Source organism: Micrasema longulum, unplaced genomic scaffold (genome assembly GCF_059751315.1).
Source record: "Micrasema longulum isolate JH-2025_06_02 unplaced genomic scaffold, ASM5975131v1 h1tg000784l, whole genome shotgun sequence".
NCBI lineage: Eukaryota > Metazoa > Arthropoda > Insecta > Trichoptera > Brachycentridae > Micrasema > Micrasema longulum.
Window position 1 is genome coordinate 67,392 of NW_028277977.1, and position 25,295 is coordinate 92,686.

The 25,295-nt window shown below is 33.8% G+C and overlaps 1 protein-coding gene and 1 long non-coding RNA gene across 2 annotated transcripts; one reads left to right on the top strand and one right to left on the bottom strand.

The window, feature by feature from the left end:
• The first annotated feature begins 215 nt into the window (after positions 1 to 215).
• LOC148279009 (synaptic vesicular amine transporter-like) lies at positions 216 to 17,058 on the top strand. The gene is made up of 12 exons (XM_088230576.1): positions 216 to 270; positions 3,698 to 3,841; positions 6,882 to 7,029; positions 7,126 to 7,337; positions 8,868 to 8,997; positions 10,698 to 10,837; positions 10,949 to 10,989; positions 12,102 to 12,254; positions 13,157 to 13,300; positions 14,693 to 14,876; positions 15,069 to 15,199; positions 16,807 to 17,058. The coding sequence occupies exons 2-12, from the start codon at positions 3,730 to 3,732 to the stop codon at positions 16,894 to 16,896; spliced, it is 1,485 nt and encodes a 494-aa protein (XP_088086702.1). The 5' UTR covers positions 216 to 270; positions 3,698 to 3,729; the 3' UTR covers positions 16,897 to 17,058.
• Positions 17,059 to 19,524: 2,466 nt separating this feature from the next.
• LOC148279010 (uncharacterized) lies at positions 19,525 to 25,244 on the bottom strand. The gene is made up of 3 exons (XR_015823009.1): positions 24,981 to 25,244; positions 21,894 to 21,951; positions 19,525 to 20,322 (listed from the first exon to the last, which is right to left on the bottom strand). It is a non-coding gene; the product is annotated as an uncharacterized LOC148279010 (long non-coding RNA).
• Between the last annotated feature and the right edge of the window lie 51 nt (positions 25,245 to 25,295).

Genomic DNA, 25,295 nt, shown 5'->3' on the forward strand with positions numbered 1-25,295 from the left:
AAAATAACTTGTATATTTTTTCATGAAATTTTCCGCTATCTCAATTTTTCAAGAATAATCAGTATTGATTTTCTTGAAAATTTGTAAATAATCCATTGTATTATCAACTGTTGTATAATTTTCACTTAATTTTGAAGTGATTTTTTTTATTTGAACATATCAAAAATCACTAGGGCTGTTTTCTTCCAATACCGTACACAATGAAGAATTTTTAGCTGTTTATTATCTTCAAACTGAAGAGCGAATTATCCGATTACAAATTATTGTCAGGTATGTATACACCATTTTAAGTCTTCTGCCTTTTATTATAGCTTCCTAATGGTACATAGGGCACTGTATTGGAATGCTAATTGTAGCGTGTCGCGATTAATAATAGTTCACTAGCAGGAAACGGATGTCTGTCTAACTGTTAAAAGCTAGAAAATTTGTTTTATCACTCAGTTGATCGGCCCTTCGGGCCTCATATGATTAGGACCTAGTAATTAGACAGCGTCCCTCTTACTTCTGTTCACTGTAGTCCTAACACTCTTATACACCTCCATGAACAATTTAAACGCTTTTCAGTTCATGGTTTACCTCTTTGTTCTAATAATTCTCAAAGTACCCTCTTAATACGCATCCACAATTCCTCTTTCTTCTCTTACTCACATAGTGTCCATGCGGCTCAACTGTGGAATTATCTCCCATCCACTATCAAAGATGCTACTACATAATCTTTGTTATTACGTCTGAAGAAACGTTTCCTTTCTCTTCCTTAATATCTCCTCCTTTCCTCTTTCCTTTTTATATCCTTTTTTTCCAACGAGTAATAGTATTGATTTAAGGTTATTTATGTACAAATAAAGTTAATTCTATTCTATTTTTTTTTTCTATCGAATGTGTTTTGTAACTTAAATTATACCAATAAAAATTTTATTTTATTGGTTTTATTGATTACAATTAACATCATGTACCAAAAATTAAAATAAATAAAAAAATTCTCTCAAACTTAATTTTTCTAGCGTGTCCGAGCAGTTCCATGATCATTAAACTTATCCTAAAAAACAAGCCTCTGACGCACACAAATACATACACGAAATAGATTTCTTGAAATGTGTAAATAGATTTGTTTATATATTTTGCGAAAATAGCAACAATTTTTACCAACATTTTTTTTTAATTGAAAAGAAATAATGGCGTTCTTATAATCTACCCAAATATTTCAATTTTGGTTACCATTTTCAACGAGTTGTAAATAACTCAGTTTTAGAAAATGGAAATCAAGTTGGGGCAGAGTGGGGTTCGAATCTCGGACCTCTGATCCGTGTGACCGCAACACTAGCCACGGGACCATAACCCAAATCATACATATATACTTGATTTATTAGCTCCACGTGTAGTATTTAGTAAACATGGATAAAATAAAATAGGAAATAATTAAGTTACGTAAACCTTGACAAAGAAGCTTATTTGGTTTGAAACCTGTAGGAAAAAAAACAGTGGTTGAAAACAAAGTAGTTTTATTATTTTTTTTATTATAAATAACCACAATGTTAGTGCTTCAAATATAAAATATATTTTTTAAAAAAGAAGTTATTTATTATAAATTACCGTCACCGTGTATAACTATGTTCCTCTAAAAATAAATATAAATATCAGTGAACGAAGAAACTAGCAAATTACATCAGCTAATTTCTGCATACAAATACGTATACTGTATTTAAATTTTTAAAATCAGTCGGTGTTTTTCATACTTGAGTAAACTTGCAGATTACAGATAAATTTTAAAGTTTTTTTTTTTGAAAATGATTTCCTTATGCTTGTTTTTCTTTCATATTTAACAATTGACATATGATATAGGACATGTGGCGCTTGACGTGGACCCTTTTGGCATCAATCGTTAGTAGAAGGACTCGGTGCGGTGCGTCGTGTTGACATTTCAATTATAATGAAAATAATACCTTCTGAATGCCATTATGGTATTTTTAATAAACTTTTATACAAATGTTGTAATAAAATAGTGTAGAAAATAGCTCCATGCATATATCGCGAAGTAACTAACAATGTTGTTTGAGTTGATTTGATAAATAATTGGTAATAGTCTTCTGTTGTCAACAGTTTAAGCAGAGAGATAATGTTCACAGAACCACAGAAAATAGCCATTTACATATTACTTATATGTAGGTACAAATTAATTAACATTTTTCACAGATTCATCATCATCATCATTCCCTTACCTAATGGTGCATAGGGCACTGCATTGGTACACCAATGCAGCGTATCTTGATCGTTAAAAAAAGGAGGATTATTATCATTAATTTTAAGCGAGCAGCTTAAAGCTGATATGCTTAAATCTATTTAAACGAAAGTTAGTTGCTGGCGCACTTTAACTTTTCCGAAACAAATCTAGTCCATTTTTGAACCCATTGAGACTACACATTGAGATCAGCTCTTGTGGCAGCTTATTCCAACCATCAACAACCCTATTGCTCAGAAAATGCTTCCGTGGATTTAGATTGAATCTCGTTTTCTCCAGCCTGACACTGTGGCCTCGAAGACGAGCATCTGGTTAAAGCTTGAACATGGGATCCAAATTTGGGCAGCTATAGTGACTGTTGAGTATCTTGTATGTCTCTATCAGGTCACCCCTTTCTCGCCGTTCCTGCATCGTTGTGAGACCGTTGGACCGTTGGAGATGGAAGCCGTTTTAGGCCCGGCGACAACTTTGTGGCTCGTCTTTGGATTCCTTCCAACAAGTTGGTACCCTTAACAAAATAGGAATTCCATATCTGAAACCCGTATTCGAGAGTAGGTCTGATATAGGTTTCGTATATTTTAAGTAGCATATTCGATGTTATATATGAGATAATTTAATTGATTTTTTTGTTATGTTTAATATGTGACATTCCCATTTCAAATCATCTGTTATTGTTAATCCAAGGTCTTTTTGTTGTTTCACAGTTTTCAAATCTACACCATTTAGACTATATTTATGTTTGGGATTTTTCGAGCCAACAAGGAGTGTGAGAAGCCATTTCTTGGTTCATTCATGAATACTGCCAGGGTCTTGCTGTAGTTGAGTTGAGTGGGTGAGAGGGTTTGCATACAGCTTTGTATCATCTGCAAAAAAATTGCACTTTGATTGTACGATTGCTTGTATAGAGTATGAAGAGAACCGGACCAAGTACGGATCCCTGTGGAACGCCGCTTAATACCGGTTCTTCACGCGATAGTCCATCACCAACTCTAACTTGGTAGGTTTATCCTGTTAAGAAGTCTTCAATCCAGTCGTAAACCTTTCCCCGGATTCCTATATGGTACAGTTTGGCCTACAATCTTTTAGTTGGTACTCTGTCAAAAGCCATTTTGAAGTCTAGATAGATAATATCAATTGGGTTTTTTTCATTATGTTCTATAGTCCATTCATTCAAACTCATGAACAGTCTTACGTTCCAGGTGCCAGTCCAGGGACTCAATACTAAATATTTCATGTCAACCATGTCGGGAATCGAATTCGAGACCTCTCGCATGGCAGGCAAACGCGCTGACCTCTACACCACCTATACGACACCTATAAAAGATTGTAGATGACCTATAAAAAAAACACTGCTCTTCACTGTAATGCAGTGTCCTATGCACCAGCACGTGTGCATTAAGAGTATGATGATAATGATGCTTTATACGAAGATTTTCTTTAAAACTTCGCATTTTGTTACAGATCCGAATAATACTTAAGAAGTAATCACAAAAATGATGATTTCCGTCTCCGCGTTCCTTGGGCATATTAGAGAAAGCAAATATACAGTTCTCGCTATCATCTACCTCGCATTTTTCCTGGACAACATGTTGCTTACAGTTGTTGGTAAGTTAATGAAACAATTTAATTTATTTTTCTAATTGAATTTATTTGCTTAAATTATCAATTTCTGTTTCATTTTTTTAATGTTCATGACGTTATTTATATTATTTTATTATTATTTTTGTCATATAAGTCGTGTCGTTAAACAATATTTTATCAAATATACTACAATTGAATAACATTGTTTATTTTAATGTACCGCTTTTTTTAAAAATTAATTAATTTAATTGATAATTACCTTAGACAGCGTCAGCAAAGAGTGTTTCACATTCCAATATACAGGACCAACCTGCCAACGGTTATGCCTGTTAGAAGGGCTATCTCTATGTTGAACAACATTACTTTGGACATTCTAATTTTTCACGTCTTTCAAGGAGTTTTTCGTTACAAGATTCTCTTACTTTATAACATATTATTATCTGGATATTATGTATACTTATGCGTTATTTTTATATACACCTAATTTTACCTTATTGTTTTAATTATTTCTATGTCTAAATGTTACGGACGTCGTGTAGACTCAGCAGCCCTTCCTGGGGCCTTTTGAATAGCTAGTGTAGAAGCCTCGGTATATGTAAACATGAAATGCTGCCTCCCCAATAAAAACTTTAATTTGTTACCTTCGGGGGTGGCTTTCGTTATACCGAGGCCTATAGAATTAGGATTTATTATTAAAATTTATAAATATATTGCATTGCCCTTATTTAATAATAATATTTTCCCTGTACATGTTTCTTACCGCGCGCGGTCTGCACCCGAGTGCGGGCGTGTGGCGGGGGGAGGTAGCTTTATACGTGGCGAGAGAGAGATAGACAGAGCGGGCGACAGCGCGCTATCTCTCTCGCGACAGGATTGGTCGGCCTACTCCCGCCTGCCATTGGCTGGCCTATGTCAGCCGCGCGGATTTGTTATGCATAAAACGCCGCAGCGCAAAAATAAATCAGTGTCAACCTTTTACTCGTGTTAAGCTAGGGTTTCCTAGGACAGCGGTGCCCGTATTTTAACGGCCGTAGTGAACGGTGATGCAGTAGACAGCCGTCGTAACGTCGACTAGAGAGTGGTTTCTTAGGAAAACGGTGTTAAATGGTGTTGATAACACCGTTTTCCTAGAAAACCACACTCTAGTCACCGTTACGACGGCTGTCCACCGCATCACCGTTCACTACGGCCGTTAAAATACGGGCACCGCTGTCCTAGGAAACCCTAGCTTTAGAATCATCTCCCGCTCTACTCTCCGCCGATACCGACTACGCTACAAGACCTTCGCCTGCCTTTGGATTCGACTTCTGAACTTCTCACCTTACGGATCCCGACCGCGGCGCTCTCTTGGAAATAAAAGTCCTTTTCAGGACTACTAGTCAAATCGGCTTTTCGCTGCAGTGAACCGGTGCCAGCGCTTCGCCCTTCGGTTCCCGCCGCCAGTGAATTTAAGTGTGTGCTTCGTTCTTCGGTTTCCGCTGCCTTACAAACAGCGAAAGGCACGACCTATTGAAGAGTGGTGGACCCGCTAACTCGTCGGTAGCGCGTCAGCTACACTTAGAATTAAGATATTCCATTTTGTAATGTACATTTTTATGAGTAATAAATACAATTTTAAAATTGAAATAGAAAATAATTTAATAACCAACTGGTTTCGGCAAAACACTCTGCCTTCTTCAGGGATAACTACGTATAATAGTCAGCACCTTTGCCTATCATACAAGAGGTCTCGGATTCGATTCCCGCCACGGTTGATATGAAATATTTATTTAAAAAGTGTGTTTTCATACCAGAATATTTTATAGTCCCTGGACTGGTACCTGAAGCGTAAAACTGATCATCCCAGGGACAAAGGAGCATATGAAGCAAGTGAGGCTGAGCCTCACTAAGAAATCATTGCTCTTCACCAGTACCTAATTTGTATTTTAATTCGCATTATATCAACGCATTATGAAGATAAAAAACTAACAACCAATATAAAAATGCTCAAAGATGCCTACAAACATGGTCCGTACTGTGTTATTTACTGTAGGTACCTACTTAACATTTACGCATATTAAACTTATCCTTAAAATCTGAGCTTCACCAGAAATTTGATATCAAAGACGCCACTGGATCATCCTTACCGTCATGTAAAAAAAGATCAAGATACGCTACGATTGATGTACCAATACTGTTCCCTATGCACCATTAGGTGCGGAAAGGGGATGATGACGATGATGAATATGATATCCATTTTATATTGAAAAACATCAAGTACATTTAAAACTACAATTAAAGAACTTTCTGAGATCGATATCTTAACTCTTGTGTGGCAGTGATGTCACACAAATTGACATACGATACAAGACTTGATATATCTCTCTTACTTTTTTAAATGATGAACTCGTATTTTTTATAATCTTCAAATAGACTTATTTTTACACCGGATTTAGAAAGTAAAATTTGTATAACTAGGCTGGATGTTAATACAAAAAATATTTATCCTCGCTGCGCGAAGAATGAATGTCCGCTAATTCAGCAACACACCTGTATAAAAGAGAGCACGAAGATAGAACTCATAACAAAAAAGACAGAGACGCTATTCTGTGGCAGTTGTTGTGTAAAATAAAATAGATTCAGTCTTCAGTCGGTTGATAACAGTGATGATACGCACGCGCGTAATATGAGCAGCGTATTTATGATTTTTAATTAATTTTGCATAAATGGAGCTAAATTTATTTATTTTATTTTGAAAAGTATTAATAAAACAGTGTGTCTCTATGGTTTTTTTTCAAATGTCTAAACTTTAGAATATTCCGTCTTTTGCTTGTGATAACACGATGTTACATCACAGCGCGCAAAGGGATTATTTACCACAGTCTTTTATGAGTTAATGAATTTTTCCGTTTTTTTTTGTGGCGAAGCTATTTATTCGGTTGTTTATTTTCGACGTTTATTCACCTTTTCAGATCTTTTTAGCTTTTTTTGTTAAACGACTTTTTTTTATGTTTCTAAATAAATGATATTTTTCATTCTTTATCGTAATAAAAAGATTTTATTTTATGCGCTTTCCTTTTTTCAGTTCCAATAATACCGGATTTTCTTCACACTACTAATATAAAACTCCTTCCAAAATCGGCGTTTTATGACAACATTGAAAACCTTTTGACAGATAGTCAAAAACTACCAACGGCAGAATTTATAACCGAAAAATATCAACCGAAAAACATATCACTTACGCAAGACCTCTTCTTGTACCAAACAATGAAAGGGACCAGTAAATTAAAGGACGAGCCAATTCCTAAAATAACTAAAGTAGTGGAAACTATCAATGAAAAAAATCTGGTGAAAGACAAAACTGAAATTGAAAATGATAATGAAGAAATCGAGAGAGAGAATGGTCCGGTAGGAGTTCTTCTCTCTTCCAAAGCGCTTGTTCAGTTATTCCTGAATCCAGTTGTTGGAATATGGACCACCAAAGTTGGATATAAGGTGCCAATATTCTTTGGCAGTGCAAATTTACTTCTGGCGTCTTTGCGTAAGCTTTTAATTCCAAAGTTTATTTACAAAAATACCATGCCCATTTTTAATTTTTTATTCAGATAACAAATATAAGCATACAATATTACTACTAAATACAAAATATGTATATATTAATTTAAAACATATTGATCGCGCCACTTACCTGTTGGTAGATGAAAGCTCTGAATTGTCTGGTTCGCGGAATGTGTTATCTTTATGCTTTGCCACTAAACCCTAATACAATGAATGCAATTCCTACCTTGCACTGGGGTTCTGTACCTTATTGTTTGTAGCTTGTCTCGCGGCAGTCAGGATCAGATCAGATCGTGAGGATTTGACGTGGTTTCTTGATTATTATTATTACACGATACAGAGGATTAAATTTACTATTAATCGCAAAAGTAATTGATTCGTGATCGCGGTGAGAAGTGAGAATTATCGAAGCACATTAATACTGACAGTTCGGTTATTAACTATTGTCCTCTTGTTATATGCATTTGAATAATTTTGAATATCGAATATAAGACAAAATTGTGGTACCTACCCACGGTAAGAATCGCAACATCTTAACCAGGGCCCAGTAGGCAGCAAATAAATCCAACAAAGGAAATGTGGCGTAACCACATATATTTACATTAACGTTTCCCATTGGGTAAAAAAAACAACAATTCTTGTGTACATAATGGGGAGTGACGTTTTACAATAGTTTGGTAATTTTATTTTTAATTATGAACATTTTTAGGATAACATACAAATTACAAAAAATAAACAAACGGGGTTTTTAATCAGTGCTACACAAAAAAGATTTTAAAATATAATTTTCACTTCTTTCTTAAATATGTTGTATTCCTGGGTGTACTTTTTGTTTTTTCTTTGTTCATTTCATTAAAAAAAAAAATCCTATGTAAGTATAATGTTGTTGAGCTGTAGTTGTTTTTAATTTGGGAATTAAGATATTACCACCTGTTTTAGGTCGCGTACTTAGGTTTTCCGACGTAGAAACACTACTATTTATTTTGTCTTTATGTATTTGAAGCAAACAATAATTTTTATATAACAATTTTATATCTAAAACGGAAGAGTGGACACTTTTTTAAATAACTTTTACAAATAATTTCTTTGTCGAATGTGGATTTTTGTAACTAGAATACGTGAGATCGTTTTTGTCACGGATCAGACATATCTGACTTAAGCTTTAAGCCTTAAGCTTAAAAATATATGAGTGACATGTGAAATATTTTTCATTCAATTTTCAACACAGTACCTGTACAATCCTACATAGAAGAGGTATTCCTAAGAGGACTCTTAAAAAAAAATTTGCATTAAAAAATATGTAGCAAAGTAGTCGCTAGATAATAATGCCTACGCTAACACATCTTTTACACTGCAGTCACTATGTGAACTCCACCAACACAGTTTTTTTTTTCAAAGATAGACCAAGGTGGCGTTCTATCCTCTCTGCCTACTCCTATGGGGAAACGCCGTGATGGTTTGTTTATTTTTATTTACAATATTATTTAATTTACACTTGGAGTTCTGATTTTAGTGTTCGCATATGGAGAATCGTACATGTCAATGTTGCTGGCAAGATCTATACAAGGAGTATCATCAGCTTGCATCGGTGTATCTGGGATGTGCTTGGCTGCTTCCACATTCAGAACAGATTCTGGACAAAGGTAAAAAATATTAATCGCATAAAACTTTATTTTAAGGTTCTAGCGAGATGCACCAGAAAACTGAAAAAATATCATCAGATTTTAATTCCTCCCTACATGCCATGTAACCCTCACATGAACTGATAAACAATAAAATAGTTGAAAAGAGAGGGAGGGGCGTGAGTTTCATAGGTATGGAGTGACCATTACAATGGAACATCGTATAATGGACTATATTGAAAGGTTGTTTGATTATCGATCAAAGGAACATTATTTCTTAAAGCTTTCCTGATGTGGAACAGAGAGGGAAAACAGTTTTGAGAGGGGAATATGGAAGTCTAGGTATTTACAGGGCTTATGATTGTCATTGGCTGGTTTAAGTGGCCACTTTACACACAGTGTAACATTCATTATTCTGCCTATGTTTAACATCCACATTTCCTCAACTCTTCCATCTGTTGACCTTTGCGAAGTAAAATATTAGAATATAATCACTAGATTCTCAACACAAAGACAAATTAAACAAATAGAAACTAACACCACTTTTGGACAAAGAGATTTAGAGTATTATTCAATTAAAATCTAAAACATTCTTCCACTGTCTATTAAAACAATTAGTAACGAGAAAATGTTTAAAAAGGCTATTAAAAAATGGATAGTGGAACTAGGTAGAAGTAAAATGTATTGTCTCATTTGCCCGAACCAATATTGAATTAACTGCTCCACAAGTGTATAGTTTATGTTAGGTATTTGTTATTTTCATTGTGTGTTTTTGTAATATAAATAATAAAGATGTATATTTATACCTAGTTTTAAAACAGTATGAATATTTTGTTAATTATCTCTATTTATTAAGTTATTCTACTTTGTTTATTCTCAAATGTAAAAACATTTTAAAAATATATATATTGTTAAGTGTCCTCGGCACGGGTAACAGTGAGGGCATATTTTTTTTATTATTGTTTATAATTTGTAAGAGTGAAATATGAATAAATAAATAAATTAAATAAAAGAGCTGAAACCTTTATCATGTAGGTGAGATTCATCCGGCTGAACTAATTCACTTACTAGGCAACGCCTGAAAACAACTTTCCAATTTTTATACTGCTTCTTTTACCAGGTAGTTAATTCAACAATGTTTTGAGTATGTCCAAATGCTAGCAGACTGGCTGGATTTCCTCCCTAGGGAGTTATTCATATTTAAATTTGTTGCAACAGAGAGGGAAAAATTTTTAGAGAAGGGAATATGGAAGTCTAGGCATTTACAGGACTTACGACCTCTACAAATTTAAATATGAATAACTCCCTAGGGAGGAAATCTAGCCAGTCTCCAAGCATTTGGATATACTCAAAACATTGTCGTTTCTATATAATTAACACTTACCCCTTTATTATTTAAATGTATGATTTTAACTCCTATGTCTTTATTAAAATCATGATCAAAATATTAATTCGGTGATTTATAAATTCGGAGAAATTGTTATTGTGAAGACACCTCATGTTCTTTAATACAAATGTTGATGTACCATATTGATGTGCCTCATGTGTCTGTGTCAACTAATCGCTAGCCCCGTCTCAACACAGGACTTTTAGTCCCATGGAGTTGGGACTTATGTCTCAAATAATGTACAATAAACTTATGTATGTAAATAAATAAATAAATATCAAAATTCAAAGACAAGAATCGCATTATATTAATTATGAATGATATTTTTAAATAGATCCAAAGCAATGGGCATCCTTCTTGGAGGAGGTGCTCTTGGAGTAACTACCGGCTACCCGATTGGAGGATTTCTGTATGAATTTGTTGGGAAAACTGCGCCTTTCTTCATCATAGCAGTTCTAGTACTCTTGACACTTGGTAACAATAATAATAATTATTAGTTTTTTACGTATACACTTTACACGCCCAAAGGACTTTAACAAACCATTTTGTAATTCAAAGAGTTTAATATAACTTTGTTTGTTTCAGTACTTCAACTGTTGTTCTTTGACTTCAATGCATCCTATGAGGTAAGACCTTTAGATGGATCTATGCAAAATACTGTACTTCTAAAATGGATATGAGAGGTATAGAAACAAAATTCACATTTCTCTTCTACTACTATTACTACTTCTACCATCACGCCATTTTCCCGTAGGGGTAGGCAGAGATAATGGAACACCACACACGTCTATCCTGGCATACATTTCTGGCTTCTTCCACATTCTTACATCTTGTCATTTCTCTATCTTCCTTTGGTTCTGCCTGCCTTTGACAAGACCAGACTTTAGATTTTGGTTTATCTGATCATGCCACGTCTTCCTTGGTCGTCCTAGTCCCACATTCTTGTCAGACATACCTATTTACCATTCTTTCGTCATCCATCGTTCTGCATGGTGGAGGGGTTCAGAAGAAATTTCTTTTTTTTCTACATGAGGGAGTGCGGATATTATCCATGGCTTTATCCCACTGAGTTCCTCCAGGGTATGCTCGGTTACAGCAGTTTGAAGACCAGAAGGAATGTGTATTTAACTACGCACTTTTTTCCATTGTTGCGCGGTATTATTAACAACCCTGAAATTATGCGGAGCATTAGCTTTTATGTTCTGGATAATTACCTCAGACAGCGTCAGCATATACTGTTTCACATTCCAATATACAGGACCAACCTGCCGATGGTTATGCCTGTTGGAAGGGCCATCTCTATGTTGAACAATATTACTTTGGACATTGACTGAGTTTTTCGTTACAAAGTTCTCTTACTTTTTTAACATATTATTCTCTGGATAATATGTATACTTATGTGTTATTTTTATATATACCTAATTTTACCTTATTATTATAATTATTTCTATATGTATAAATTAAGATATTCCATTTTGTAATGTACATATATATGAATAAATAAAATTGAATTGAATACATGACCAAACCATCTCGGAGACCCTTTCTTAATCTTATCAATTATACCTGGCTCAGATTTACAATCTTGCTTGATTTCATCATTCTTGTATACAAAAACTTGGACAAGCTCAAAATATTATCGATTGAAGTTTTTAATTTAATGAATCCATGCTAATTTCATCAAATGCAAGTTATTATGTGTTTGTTGTCATTTAAAGCCATTAACTAAACTTTCCAGATAATAGAGTCCGAGACTAACACAGTTTGGTGGCCCCTAATGTCAGACGGGGTAATTATTATTGTTACCGGAGCTATTTTTATTTCAACTTCTGCAATGGCAATCTTAGAACCCTGCCTGCCAATATGGCTTATGACACATTTGAAACCAGAGGTAAGTTCTTTATGTTACATAACATTACCTACATATTATTCTTTCATCATTATAATATCATTTAACCTATGAGCGATTATAAAAGAACAGATGAACGTAGTTGTGTAGAAATCAGCCATCTATAAAAAAAGTTGAACTGAGATAATAGCACCTTTGTGAAATGTGTGAATAATTAAATCTACACAACAGTTAGAATGTTTTTGGCTTTGACAAATGATAAAGAATAAATACATTAGTTTTTTTAATATTACAAACGAGAATTTAATTATGTTTTTGACCGGTTTTAATGATTTTTAAAGTGCCATAAGATGTTTTTAGTGCTGTGGGTGTTTTCTGCAAATTGAGAAATACCGTTTTTGTGATCGACACCATTTTTAGAAGGTGATTATTACAGTTTTTTGTTTGAAAGCAGTATCTCTGTTTTTAGCAGAACGTAGAATTGAGATGTTTAAAAAATAAAAACATTAATGTTCCTGCAGACTACTACTCGTATAGTATCTGGAAGACGGACCGGCAAATACACAGCTGTTCACAGATGTTCACTATTTAAACCATGATTTGTAAAAGTCTTCTGAGACCATATGGTTTTACAAAACAGTTCGTCCTGGGAAAAAAGGGTGATTTTGTGGTTACCAATATTTTTGCTTTTATAAAAATGAAATCTATATTCCATCTTACTAGGAATCAAACCTATGATTTATCTTCTTTCAATTTCCTTGTTCAGGATTTTTACCTGACAGCCAAACACCTCTCCAGTCTCCTCTCTATTATCATAAAATTTATTTCTAGGAAAGATATTTGCCCTGCGAGATTTCTCACATTTGGGGTCAGTGATTGGCCCTTAAATTGGATTATACGGACACTCGTCTTTTGTATAAATGAATATTAATTGAAATCCACAGAAATGGCAAGTTGGAACAGTCTTCATTCCAGACAGCTTGGGGTACTTGCTGGGAACTAATTTGTTTGGAGCAGTGGCATGTAAAGTAGGACAATGGAAAGTGTCAGTCACGGCTCTTCTTACCATAGGAATAGCTGCCATTATTGTAAGAATTTTTTAAATATAATTTTTTGTTGATTAAATTACCGTTATTAGTTTTATACTACTTTATGATAAATTATTGTATATCAATTAACTTTCTTATGCTAACATTCCCAACCTTACACCTGTTTGCTCTTCGACATACCTATTAATTATTTCGGTGTTTCATTATGAATAGAACTCTACATTCATAATATTAGTTCAGTAATACTCGTCTAATGGAGTACACAAGTTACACTATATACGTACGAGGAAAAATAGCTTATTGCAAAATTAAAAAAGCTGCTTGAAAGAGCTCTCAATAATCTAATGAGTGACATTGGATTATCCCTAACTGGGATTTAAATTGATTGGAGATGATCAATTTACCGAAATGATTCCAAAACCTATCAAAAGCCTTGAAATTCTTTTTGGAAGCCACCAGATCTGTAAATCCAACAGGTCCAATAAAATGGCCCCAGAAAGTAGTGAGAAGCTCCATTGAGCATTCATTAAGACAGGGAAAGGGACGAGACAATACCACAAAATGTGTTTATTTTAATATTATTCACATTTGAATAGGAATCAACAAAATTCTAAATAAACATTTGTTAATTAAATTTACCACGACTAAATAAAAACTGGTTCGTCTAGTGATCAATGATATTCTAATCCTAAAAAGTGGGGTACAGTGCTATATAAACTCCTGATTTCACTGCAACCTGTGTGGATATAATACTGTGACGGGTCCCATTAAATTACTTCCCGCTCTCCAAGCCCAGGTTTTTAATTTCTCAAGCTACTGAAAAAAGGGCGAGTGTTCTTATATTGCTAAATCTTCTCTTAAATATCCTTAAAGTATCGGGCTACTAAGTAAGAGGTGAGCGTTTTTACATTCTCAAGTTTAACCAGTGGCCCTCCGAGGATGCTTCTTTTGTGATATAAAGCATTAAATTCACATAGAATGTGTTTTATTATTTACATTGCAAAACCTACATCAGAAGTTTCTGAAAGGTTCATTCTAGAGTTCTAGATATTTATTCGATCTGTTTATTCAATTTTGGGAGTACCCCTTTAGAAGTAGAATATAAGATCATGGATAACCTAAATAGTCTTTAAGTACTGGGGATTATAATGGGTAGTTAACAGAGTTATCTTTGACTGTCTATAAAGAAAAATCGATATTTGTGTACGAAAATTAGAATATTTGCATGAACATTTAAAGTATCTTCACCGGTAACCCACAATTGAACATGTTTAAAAGAAAAAAATGTTTGCATATTCTGCTTTTCATAAAGAAAACTTAGTTTTATTTTGTACATAAAATTGAAGATAAATTGTAATCGGGGCCCTGGTGTTACTATTTATCCATTGGTACATAAAAATTCACTTAAGCGTTGTTGTTATTTTTTTAAAGATTCCAACGGCCACCTCTCTTGGCCAGCTTCTTCTTCCTCACTTCAGCCTCGGGCTTGGTATTGGTGCACTGGACGCAGCACTTGTACCTCTACTGGCCACTCTTGTGGAAACCAGACATGGAGCATGCTATGGGGCTGTATTCTCCCTACAACAAACTGCTGTCAGCTTGGCTTACTCAGTTGGTTAGAAAACCAAGAAACCTTTTGACGTTTCAGTTTTATAAGTTTTTTTTGACAATTATTTGTGATTGCCTGTGTTATTTATTTATTTCATCTTAAACTGATACATGCATAATTTATGAATGTCCTAACATTAACATAACTACTTAAAGATTACTAAAAATATAATGTTACAAATGGTGATTGTTTTTTAAGCGCCATTGGTTGGGGGAGCCTTGGCAAGGGGAATTGGATTTGGCTGGACTTTGTGCGGACTAGGAATGATGAACATCCTGTATAGTCCACTTCTTGCAGCTTTGGCATGGAAGCTAAACTCTTGTATACAAGTGAGTAAACCAAACAATAATAAAGAATCAAATAGATAACATATTATTTACAAACATTTAAACTATTTGACACTTCATTTATACAGGGTGTTCTTTAAACCGTGTCACATCCAACACCACGATGATCAGTATGAGCAAGAAGACATATTGGCACATTAAAATATTTTTTTAAAAGGTAAATTTTTTTTAAAATAAAATATTTAAAAAAACAAATGGTTGCTAACTTCTGAGAAACGAGGAGGGAGAAGGGGGAGTCTGACACACCGTTAACCGCGCGTCCGCGCCCCCCTCGCTTCTCCCCTGCAGAAGTAAGCAACCATTTGTTCTTTTTAATATTTTATTTTTACAAATTTCCTTAGTTCTAAATATTTTTTTAAATATGCCAATATGTCTTCTTGCCCATACTGATCATCGTGGTTTCGGATGTGACAGGGTTTAAAGAACACCCTGTATATATTTGAACAAAATGAGATGGTTTTTTTAAAAGGAAATACGAAAGTCTAGGCATGGTTAAAGAATGGTTGGTTTAAGGTGATTCTAAACAAAAATATGAAACCAATTATTCATAGATCGCTTTTATAATTTTTTATTGATAAATGACATTTTTATGTTTGTTTTCAATGCAAACTTTACAAAACTTGGATTGCGGAAACATTTCACTTTATTGATTGTAACAAATACAATATAATAATACAATATAATTTCGGTCCTTTAAAAACAAAAAAAAAAGATAAGCAATTTTTTGTTTTGTACACCATTTTGTGAAAAGGAACGAAATTGTATTTTTATGGTGTTCGTTGCAATGAATATAGTGTAATGTTTCCGCAAACCAAGTTTTGTTAAATTTCCATCGAAAATAAACGTAAAAATGGCATTTTTCAATAAAAAATTATAAAAGCGCCATCTATGAATAATTAGTTTCATATTTTCATTTAGAATCACCCTAAGAATGTTTGTTTTTAAATATGGCAGAATGGTGAATGTTACACAGAGTAAAGTAATTTTAACAAGCCAATAACAGGTCACAAGCCTCGTATATACCATGACCTCTCAAAAATATTTTTAACCTCTTGGTGAAAGAGTCGTGCTTTTCAGAGTGAGTTATTTTCTACTACTACTACTTGCTTCACGGAGTTTCCGTAGGGGTAGTCGGAGTGGATGGACTGCCTCACACATCTATCCTGACATTCTCTCCTAACTTCTTCTACATTCAAATATCTTGTCATACATCCGCTTCGACTGTGACTGCTTTTGACATGACCAAACAACTTGAGAATATGGTTTATCTGATCATGTCACGTCTTAAGTATTTGACGACTAAATGTTAAGGTCTTCTGATGAGACATTTAAAAATGGTTGTAGAAAAATCGGTTAATCAATAAAATAATAGTTTTTTCTGTGTAGTATCATCAATATGTGTCATTGACAGTCTAAATCATTACCTGATCCATGTCCATGAAAACCATGTCCTAATTGTGGGGCCATACGCTGTTTGATAGGAATTTTCTATATCGCCCCACAGCTGAGGTGGTACACTCAAAGAGGTTAATCTTTGCTAAAGAAGATTTGTAAATATTTAAAATATTGAACTTTATTTTCATTTTCAGAGTACACGGCTACTGGATTCTCACAGCAGTGATTGTGAAAATTTGAACCAAGCCATTAGCATGTCTTCTTATGGAACTACGTACGAGTAAACCACAATACTTAATTTAATTAAGTATACCTATTTAATATGGTTATGTTTGTTAGATTATCTAATAATGTTACTGAAATTATCTGAATGTTCCTAATGTGTCCAGCTAATTTATCATTTCTTTTTCGCATAATAAGTCAAATTTTTAATAACATTTTCAAATGCAATAAATGTATATGAAGTTTTCTCCTGTTAAATTTGTCACTCTGGATAGTTGTTAAAAATTCTAATTATGTATGAAGTTGCGGTAGAGCAAGGTACAAACCTCAGACTATCTCATCCGGAGTCCACGACACTACCCAGGGCACCACAATCTGTTTTAATTTCGGTGTTACCTAGCTTAAAAGGTTCCTATTTATATTACTATATCTGTAGACTGTAATAAAACGCAAAGCTTATCTGTAGAAAGTTATTCTTAGAAGATTAAAGTTTAAAGCAGGAGGGCTTTGGTACTCCAGGAACCTGCCAAAATGGAGACCAATTATTACTTTTTGTTTCGGGAGCTAGGCAGCAAGGCAGAAGCAAGATAGAAAAAGAGAGCCTATTGCACTGCTTTATATGGCCTATGTGAGTAGCTCCATATCTTCTTTATCTTCGACTTCAGCCCTGTTCTCTCCGCTGCTGGAGAAAGACCTTTTCCAAACGTTCCCACTCATTTTTATTACCCGCTTTTATCATCCATGTTCTACCAGCTATCTAGGCAATGTCATTGCCCCACCTTTTTTGTGCCCTTCTAACACCTCTTTTGTTTGGCCATGGTCTCCACTTGATTATTTTGGGTGTCCACCTGTCATCATTTTGTCCCACAGAGTTTCTTGCCCACTGCCATTATAATATTGCTGCTTGATCCATGATATCTACGACTCCAGTTCGGCACCAAATTTCTTAATTTCTTATTCTACGGGTTATAGCTCCATATATATCGAAATATACATCCAATGCATTGAAAAAATGTTAAAAACCATCTAATTCCTATTTATGGCGGTCATTGCTAAAAAAAACTCTTGGTGTCACTGTAATCTATGTAGATCTATTCTGACGGGCCCCTGTAAGTTGATTCTCGCCCTTCAAGACTAGGTCTTTAGAGTTGTGCTACTGAAGGGCGAGTTACATCATATCTGACACTAAATCTCCTACTCAAAGACCAGGTCTTCAAATTCAAAGAGTCAGGTTTAACAACTGTCACTAAAATAACAACTATTCAATTATATGTATTTATTACATATCTCGCAATGTTCATTGTACTATCTTTAATCTTTAAATATGAGGTATGTTTATTAAATAAATAAAATTCCTGTAAATTACCTTTTTATTTATATTTTGTTTTTTACTGCCAAAGCCAATCACAACATATATTATTCCTCTTTCCAACCCAGTGGTACATGCAGAACTGCGTTAGCGAACCAAATGCAGTGTATTTCTATCATTTATTGCATGAAGGTAAGGTGATCAGTAAAGTTTTACGGTTCAGATTCCAGTCCGGGAACAATAAAATACAGCAGAAACCACTTTTAAAATCAATATTTCATGTCTATCCTTCAAGTGTGGACCCCAAGTCCTCAAGAATAGAAGTTGAATGTGTCAACTACTACATAATGACACCCACTGACCTCTAATTGATTTCCTTATTCAGGATTTTCACTTTTTTTTAGTTTTCAGTGCTGCAAAATAGCGTTTATTTGATATTTTAAAATACATATCACAATTTGTTACCCACTAAGCCTAAAGACTTTTCGGTGGGACAAATTTTTTTTTTATTACAGTTTAATTTTACATTATTTTATATTATTTTTATTTTATTACCATAAACGGCAAATCTGCCTTTTAAAAACATTTATAATACTAACATATTTGGCATAATATATGTATGTATATATATTTTAAAAACATAAATTTCCTTTTACCCAAGATTTATAAACAAAATTATACAATATTTACATTTAAAAAAAATTAACCTAACCTAAAAATTATACAACATATTCAGTAGAAAGTTTAAATAATTCAAGAAGAAATGTAAAAAACAAATTAAATAATAAAATATTTTAAAGTAATATAACAAGAAAATAAGTAATATAACAAGAAAAAAAATAAGTACTGTTTCATACAGCTGGGCAAAGCGAACAAACAATTGTATATACTATGAAATGCATAAATAAATAAATATAATTACCATTCACCATCTTTGAAAAAGTTCAAAAGGTTTGTTCTATTGGAAAAATACCCCACACTAAATATATCAGATACTTGGGAATAACTATGGCCGAGCTCATGAAGTTTGTTTAATACGGCATTACAAGTATACACTGTCCGTGAATTGTTGCTACAAAACAGTAGCACCTGTCTACTCATTCTTCTAGGCACCTTGAAGTTGATGAGAGATAATAGTTCAAGGCAATCCCATATTGAATTTACAATTTTGAATAAATTTAAAAGGTACATATTATACAAATGTATTTATTAAAAGGTACAATAAAGTATTTAGAAGATATTTCTTCAGTTCTATTTTTTTCATTTGAAGATCTTTCATGTTAATGATGGTTTGTGGGAGATCATTGAACAACCTTGGAATAACGCAATTAAATTTTCTTTAGGTTTTTATAACGGGATTATACAAGTGTACAAATCAAGCTTTTTCTACCATTTGTGTACTTTATTTCAAAACAGTTATCAGGAAGAATGACGATATCTATCATAAACCTTCCATACAAATTGCCAAACTCATAGACAGAAGGTCAGTGAAAGCAGTATTACTTTTTTTAATGAGGAACTCCAGCCCTACGGGAAATTGGAAACAAAAAATGTTTTCTTGTGCGCGGTACAAATTAGAACATTAAATTGAAATGCAAAATTTCTTGAAAATGTACGAAAAAAAAAAAAAAAAATATTTTAATGAAAAGGCACTACTTTGAATGACGTCACTGATTCATATGAACCATCCAATGATATGAGAGCTTTGAAGGATATCCGGTTTGGTCACCGTAAACGAACCAATCGGAAGAACTGTCAGTGAACAACCTCTGATGTCACACCAGGAGTTATTTCAGAAATACAAAACATTAAAAAATCAAAGCCCTGATAACACGATATATAAAAATTAAAATAAAAAAAAAATCTGAGTTTAATATTCTATCAACAAATATTTTTTTTTTTAAAAAGACACTGAACTTCCTCATTGTATTTGCAGTTTATGAAATTGGAATTTCAAAAGAAACATTTTTTTTCAGCAAGAAAACTGTTTAAAGTATGAGCGAAACCAATAGGAAGGCGTTAAAAACCATTTTCAGATATGTGAAAGGCAGTGGTTATTCACAAATTGGTTGCACTTCACATTCTGGGCAATCTTCAGGTTTGAAAAGCCTGCAGCTCATTCCAGCCGGGCAGTAATGGTCTCTACAGAGGTGTGATAAGTCATAGCAAGGTCTGTAGGCTGAAATATAAAACAATCAGGTTTTTAATAACCGTAAAAAACTTACGCACATATTTATTAGGTTTAGAAATATGCTATTTGTATAAAGTATGAAATATATAGGTATTTTGTATTCTACCATAATACTATCTATTTTACAGTATAGAATAGTTGTAGGGTGGGGAGTTACCGTAAAACAATTTTACGCCCTCTATTAATTTTCTAAATCTAAAATCCCCTGAATCTGTCAAACCAAATCATTGAAAGGGTCGAGAGTTTCAAATACCTGGGGGTATATGTTATGAAAAATGGCAGCATAAAGAACTGGGAGTGCGACTAGAAGTAGCAGGCGCCACATTCAACAGTATGAAAGCTGTCTGGAGATCGGATATTTACTCAGTGGAAACCAAATGCTGCCTACATAACGCCTGCATAACACCTATTCTCCTCTATGGATTCGAATTGCGGCACCTCACTAAGGCCCAAAACCGCAAAATATTGAGTTTTGAGAATAGGTGTCTCAGAAGAATCTTGGGTGTGCGGTGGTTTGACTTTGTGCGGAATGAAGTAATAAGAGAACGAACGCAGTAAACTCCAGTAACAGCTGTCATCAAGCGGAGGCGATACGGTTGGCTTGGCCATGTACTGCGGATGCCTCCCGAGAGCCTTAACCATGCTTGCCTACTTTACAAGGCATCAGGTTCTCGACGTCCTGGACTGCTGACTGTTTGTCGGCAGTTCATGTCAGAACTACGGGACGCAAACCTGACTTGGGAGGATGCACTGAAGCTGGCAGCCGACAGAGATGACTAGAGGATCTTCGTAAAGATCTCTCCAACTAGGGAGCGGACATGGAATCATGATGATTAATTTCACAAAAAAAACATTATTACGGTTAACAATGTTTTGAGTTTGTCCAAACTTTTGTAGACCAGGACTGGATTCAACCCCCTTGGGAGCTGTTAATATTAACATATTACAACAGACATGAAGAACATTTTACAGAAGAGAATTTCAAAGTCCAGGCATCCACAGGGCTTACGACCTGACATTAAATGGTTTCAGTGGGAATTTTACACACTGCGTAACATTCACCATTCTGCCGATATTTGAACATCTTCATTCCTTCGACTCTTCCATCTGTTGACGCTTGTGAAGTAAAAGAGCTGAAACTTTTATTGTTGCGGGTGAAATTCATCTGATTGAATTATTTCATCTATATACTAGGCAACCCCAGAAATTTTTTTTCATTTTTTATATCTCTTCTTGGACTAGGTGAATTCATCAACAATGTTTTGAAGAATAAAAAAAAAGCGTCAACAGATGGAAGAGTCCAAGGAATGAAAATGTTCAAATATAAGAAGAATGGTGAATGTTACGCAGTGAGTAAAGTGGCCACTTAAACCAGCCAATGACAGGTCATAAGCCCTGTGGATGCTAGGACTTTGAAATTCCCTTCTGTAAAATGTTGAATTCAGCTGCCTTTGTTTCTTGTTATGCGTTAAAAATAATATTTTATCATGGATATTGAAGATCATATCATATATCCTAAAAGAAAATCAGTATTTTAATTTTATTAGAAGTATACTTACTATCAATACAAATTCCTTCAGCACAGCAGCCTCCACAGCATTGACCAGTTTCAGAACACTAAAATTATTACATAATAATGTGTAAATAATCATATTTATTTATGCTTTTACAATGTTTGTACTATTTTTTTTATACAGAATAATGTTGCCTCAAAATAATCATACAAACCTTACAAATTCATATAGACTTGTAGACCAAATGTCACAAACAGAACACAAATTTTTACCTATTTGGCTTGATCCACTCATCGATCCGTGCGCAACCACCCACACTATCCATTTCTTAATAGCAATTTTATATTGTGAATACTGACTAATTGTCCTTATGTACAATGGAAGTTGATTGTACAGTTTAACAAAATAGTAGGCCAAATCCTCTTTGACCAAAGGTTGTATGAATTTTAAATTGTTTTTTGCAGCATCAGGGTGGAGTATCTAGTAACTCTTATATTTGTGAAAGGAGTTATAGAAGGTAGAGAATAATGTTTGTGTGCGTACAGTAACAGAGCTTTTACATAAAGTTGTTTTACAGATGTAACATTAAGATTTACGAATATACCGAGGGAGCTAGGTCTGATTAGGACTCTTAAGTCTCTTAAGCAAGATATCATAAATAAGTGTATTTACTTGGATATTTTGCTCCATATCACAATGATGTCAAAAAGATCATGTAGTTGATTATAGCCAAAATTGACTTATATGTGTCACTTTTCTCAGAATTTAAGTGGTGTCGTATTAGCAACACTCATGGGTATCAGGCGTAAATTTTTGAGTTTAGATAAGAAACCCTCTTGTATGATGTTCATAAAATTGGATTGTGGTCCCGTGGCTAGTGTTGCGGACTCACGAATCAGAGGTCCGAGGTTCGGACCCCACTCTACTCCAACATTATTCACAACTCGTTGAAAATCGTCACCAAAATTAAAATATTTGGGTATATTATAAAAACGCAGATATTTCTTTTAAAAAAAAAAAATAACACATTTTTAGCACACTAAATAACTTATTTTTTTGAATCGTGGTTAAAGTTTATATTTAAATCTGTTTTTCTTATTTTTTTCAATTATGTTAATAAAATAAATGAACAAAATACAAAACATACTGTTCACAGAGAATAATTTTATTTTATTTTTATGAGTCAAATTGTATAAAATATCAAAGAACAATCTCTATTCAGTTGGGTTATAGGCTGGAATGACTAATTCCTCAATTGAACTTTGTATATTATGGCAATACATACACAAATCCAATGTCACTTCAAAGTATTTCAGAAACGCACTATGTCCTGATCGCAAACAGGATACCTAGCTCCCGTTTAGAAGTCTTTTTAAATAGTCCCAAATCAAATCATGATCAAATCCTTTACATATTCCAACAGAGATGAATAACATTTTAGAGAAGGGAATATGGATGTCTATGCATCCACAGTGCTTATGACCTATCATTGGCTGGTTTAAGTGGCCACTTTACAGACTCTGCAAAATTCACCATTCTTCCATCTGCTGGTGTTGTCCAGTCCTTGATACAAACATTTGGACAAACTCAAAACACTGTTGATAAATGCACCTAGTCCAAGAAGTAAAAAAATAATAATATTTTCAGGCGTTGCCTAGTACGTGGGTGAAATAATTCAATTAGATAGATCTCACCCACAACAATAAAGGCTTCAACTCTTTAACTTTACAAACTTGTGGAAGAATTTAAGTAATGTAGATGTTAAAATAAAATCAGAATGGTGAATGTTACAGAATGTGTAAAGTGGCCACTTAAACCAGCCAATGACAGATAATAAGCCCGGTCGATGCCTAGACATCTATATTCCCTTCTATGAAATGTTCTTCATCTATGTTGTAATATATTAATATTAACAGCTCCCCAAGGAGATGAATCCAGTCCTTGTCTATAAATCTTGGGCATACTCAAAACATTGACTTGATCAAAAGTTATTTATCAATTTTTCTTTCATTTTTAGTGAAATGTAACTACATATTTATTTTTAAAACGAAATAAAAAATAAAATCAAGATAAAGTTTAGTGGCTATGTAATTAAGTGTTACAATGGAACCAAAACATTAACAAAAAATTCAGTTGAGTGGTCACTAAAAAACCATGTAAAATCAATCAAGGCTATTGAAGAATACGGTTCCATTGATAATGATGAAAAAAGATAACAGCTTTGAAGTAACGAGTAATACAGTAGTAGTCAAAACATTAATCCAGGGTTCTGGTTCTGTTTCACACACAAAACTGTCTTCTTCACCCACCTGGACGCAGATTACCAATTTGACAATATATTATTAGAACTCAACTTTTCTTCCACTCGGACAAAAAAAAACAAACAAACAAACCACTTCCCCATTTCTCCTTAGGGTTAGACAGAAAGGATAGAACGCTATATCACTCTGTATTTGTATACAAACCTTCCTTCGTTCCTTCCTCTACATTAATACATCTTTTCATGCAAGCAGGCTTGTTATTCAGACAAAATAAATGCATAATAGAAACACTAAAAATATACCTGCCATTATTTTATTTTTTTCCACCATAATTTATAAAAAATAAAAAAACAGATTTAAAACATTGAAAAGCTGCGCCTAATGGTGCATAGGGCACTGCATTGGTATACCAATTGCAGAGTATCTGGATTTTTTTTGGCAGGTTTAAAACGGCTACTTTACACACTGTGTAACATTCACCATTCTGCCCATATTTGCACATCTATATTCTTTCAATTCTTTTATCTGTTCATGTTTGTGAAGTTAAAGAGCTGAAACCTTTATTTATGCGGGTGAGATTCATCTAATTGAATTATTTCACCTACATACTAGGCAACGCCTGAAAATTGTATTTTTTCAATTTCTATACTTCTCCAAGGACCAGGTGGATTTATCAACAATATTTTGAGTCTGTCCAAATTGGTTGGTTGGAAGAAATTTCCACTTGGCAATAAGCCCGCCAATGTACAAATAACATTATGTAAAAAAAAAAAACAAATCAATAAACAACAAAATGTTATAAAAAAAGACATACAATACTGGAGAATTTAAATTATTTTTTTTTAAAGAAAAAAATCCACTCATAACTTACTCTGTGTCCATAGTCAATACAGTCCTGGCAGTAAATATTTGTGAGTAATAAAACAAATATTGTAAAGGTACACAATAAAAGATTTGATACGAACATTTTAAATTGAATATAATTATTTTCTAAGTGGGAACAGAAAGCAGCTTCTCACTTCACAACAATATGTCTTTTACGAATGAAACTACTGAGAGTTTAGCTAACTTTGATTCTGCATAACTGATATATGTATGATTGTGAGGTACATTGACACACTTAAAGTTAACAGTCAATAATAATCATAAGTTTATGACAAGAACTTATGTTTAACCCTGCAGTGGT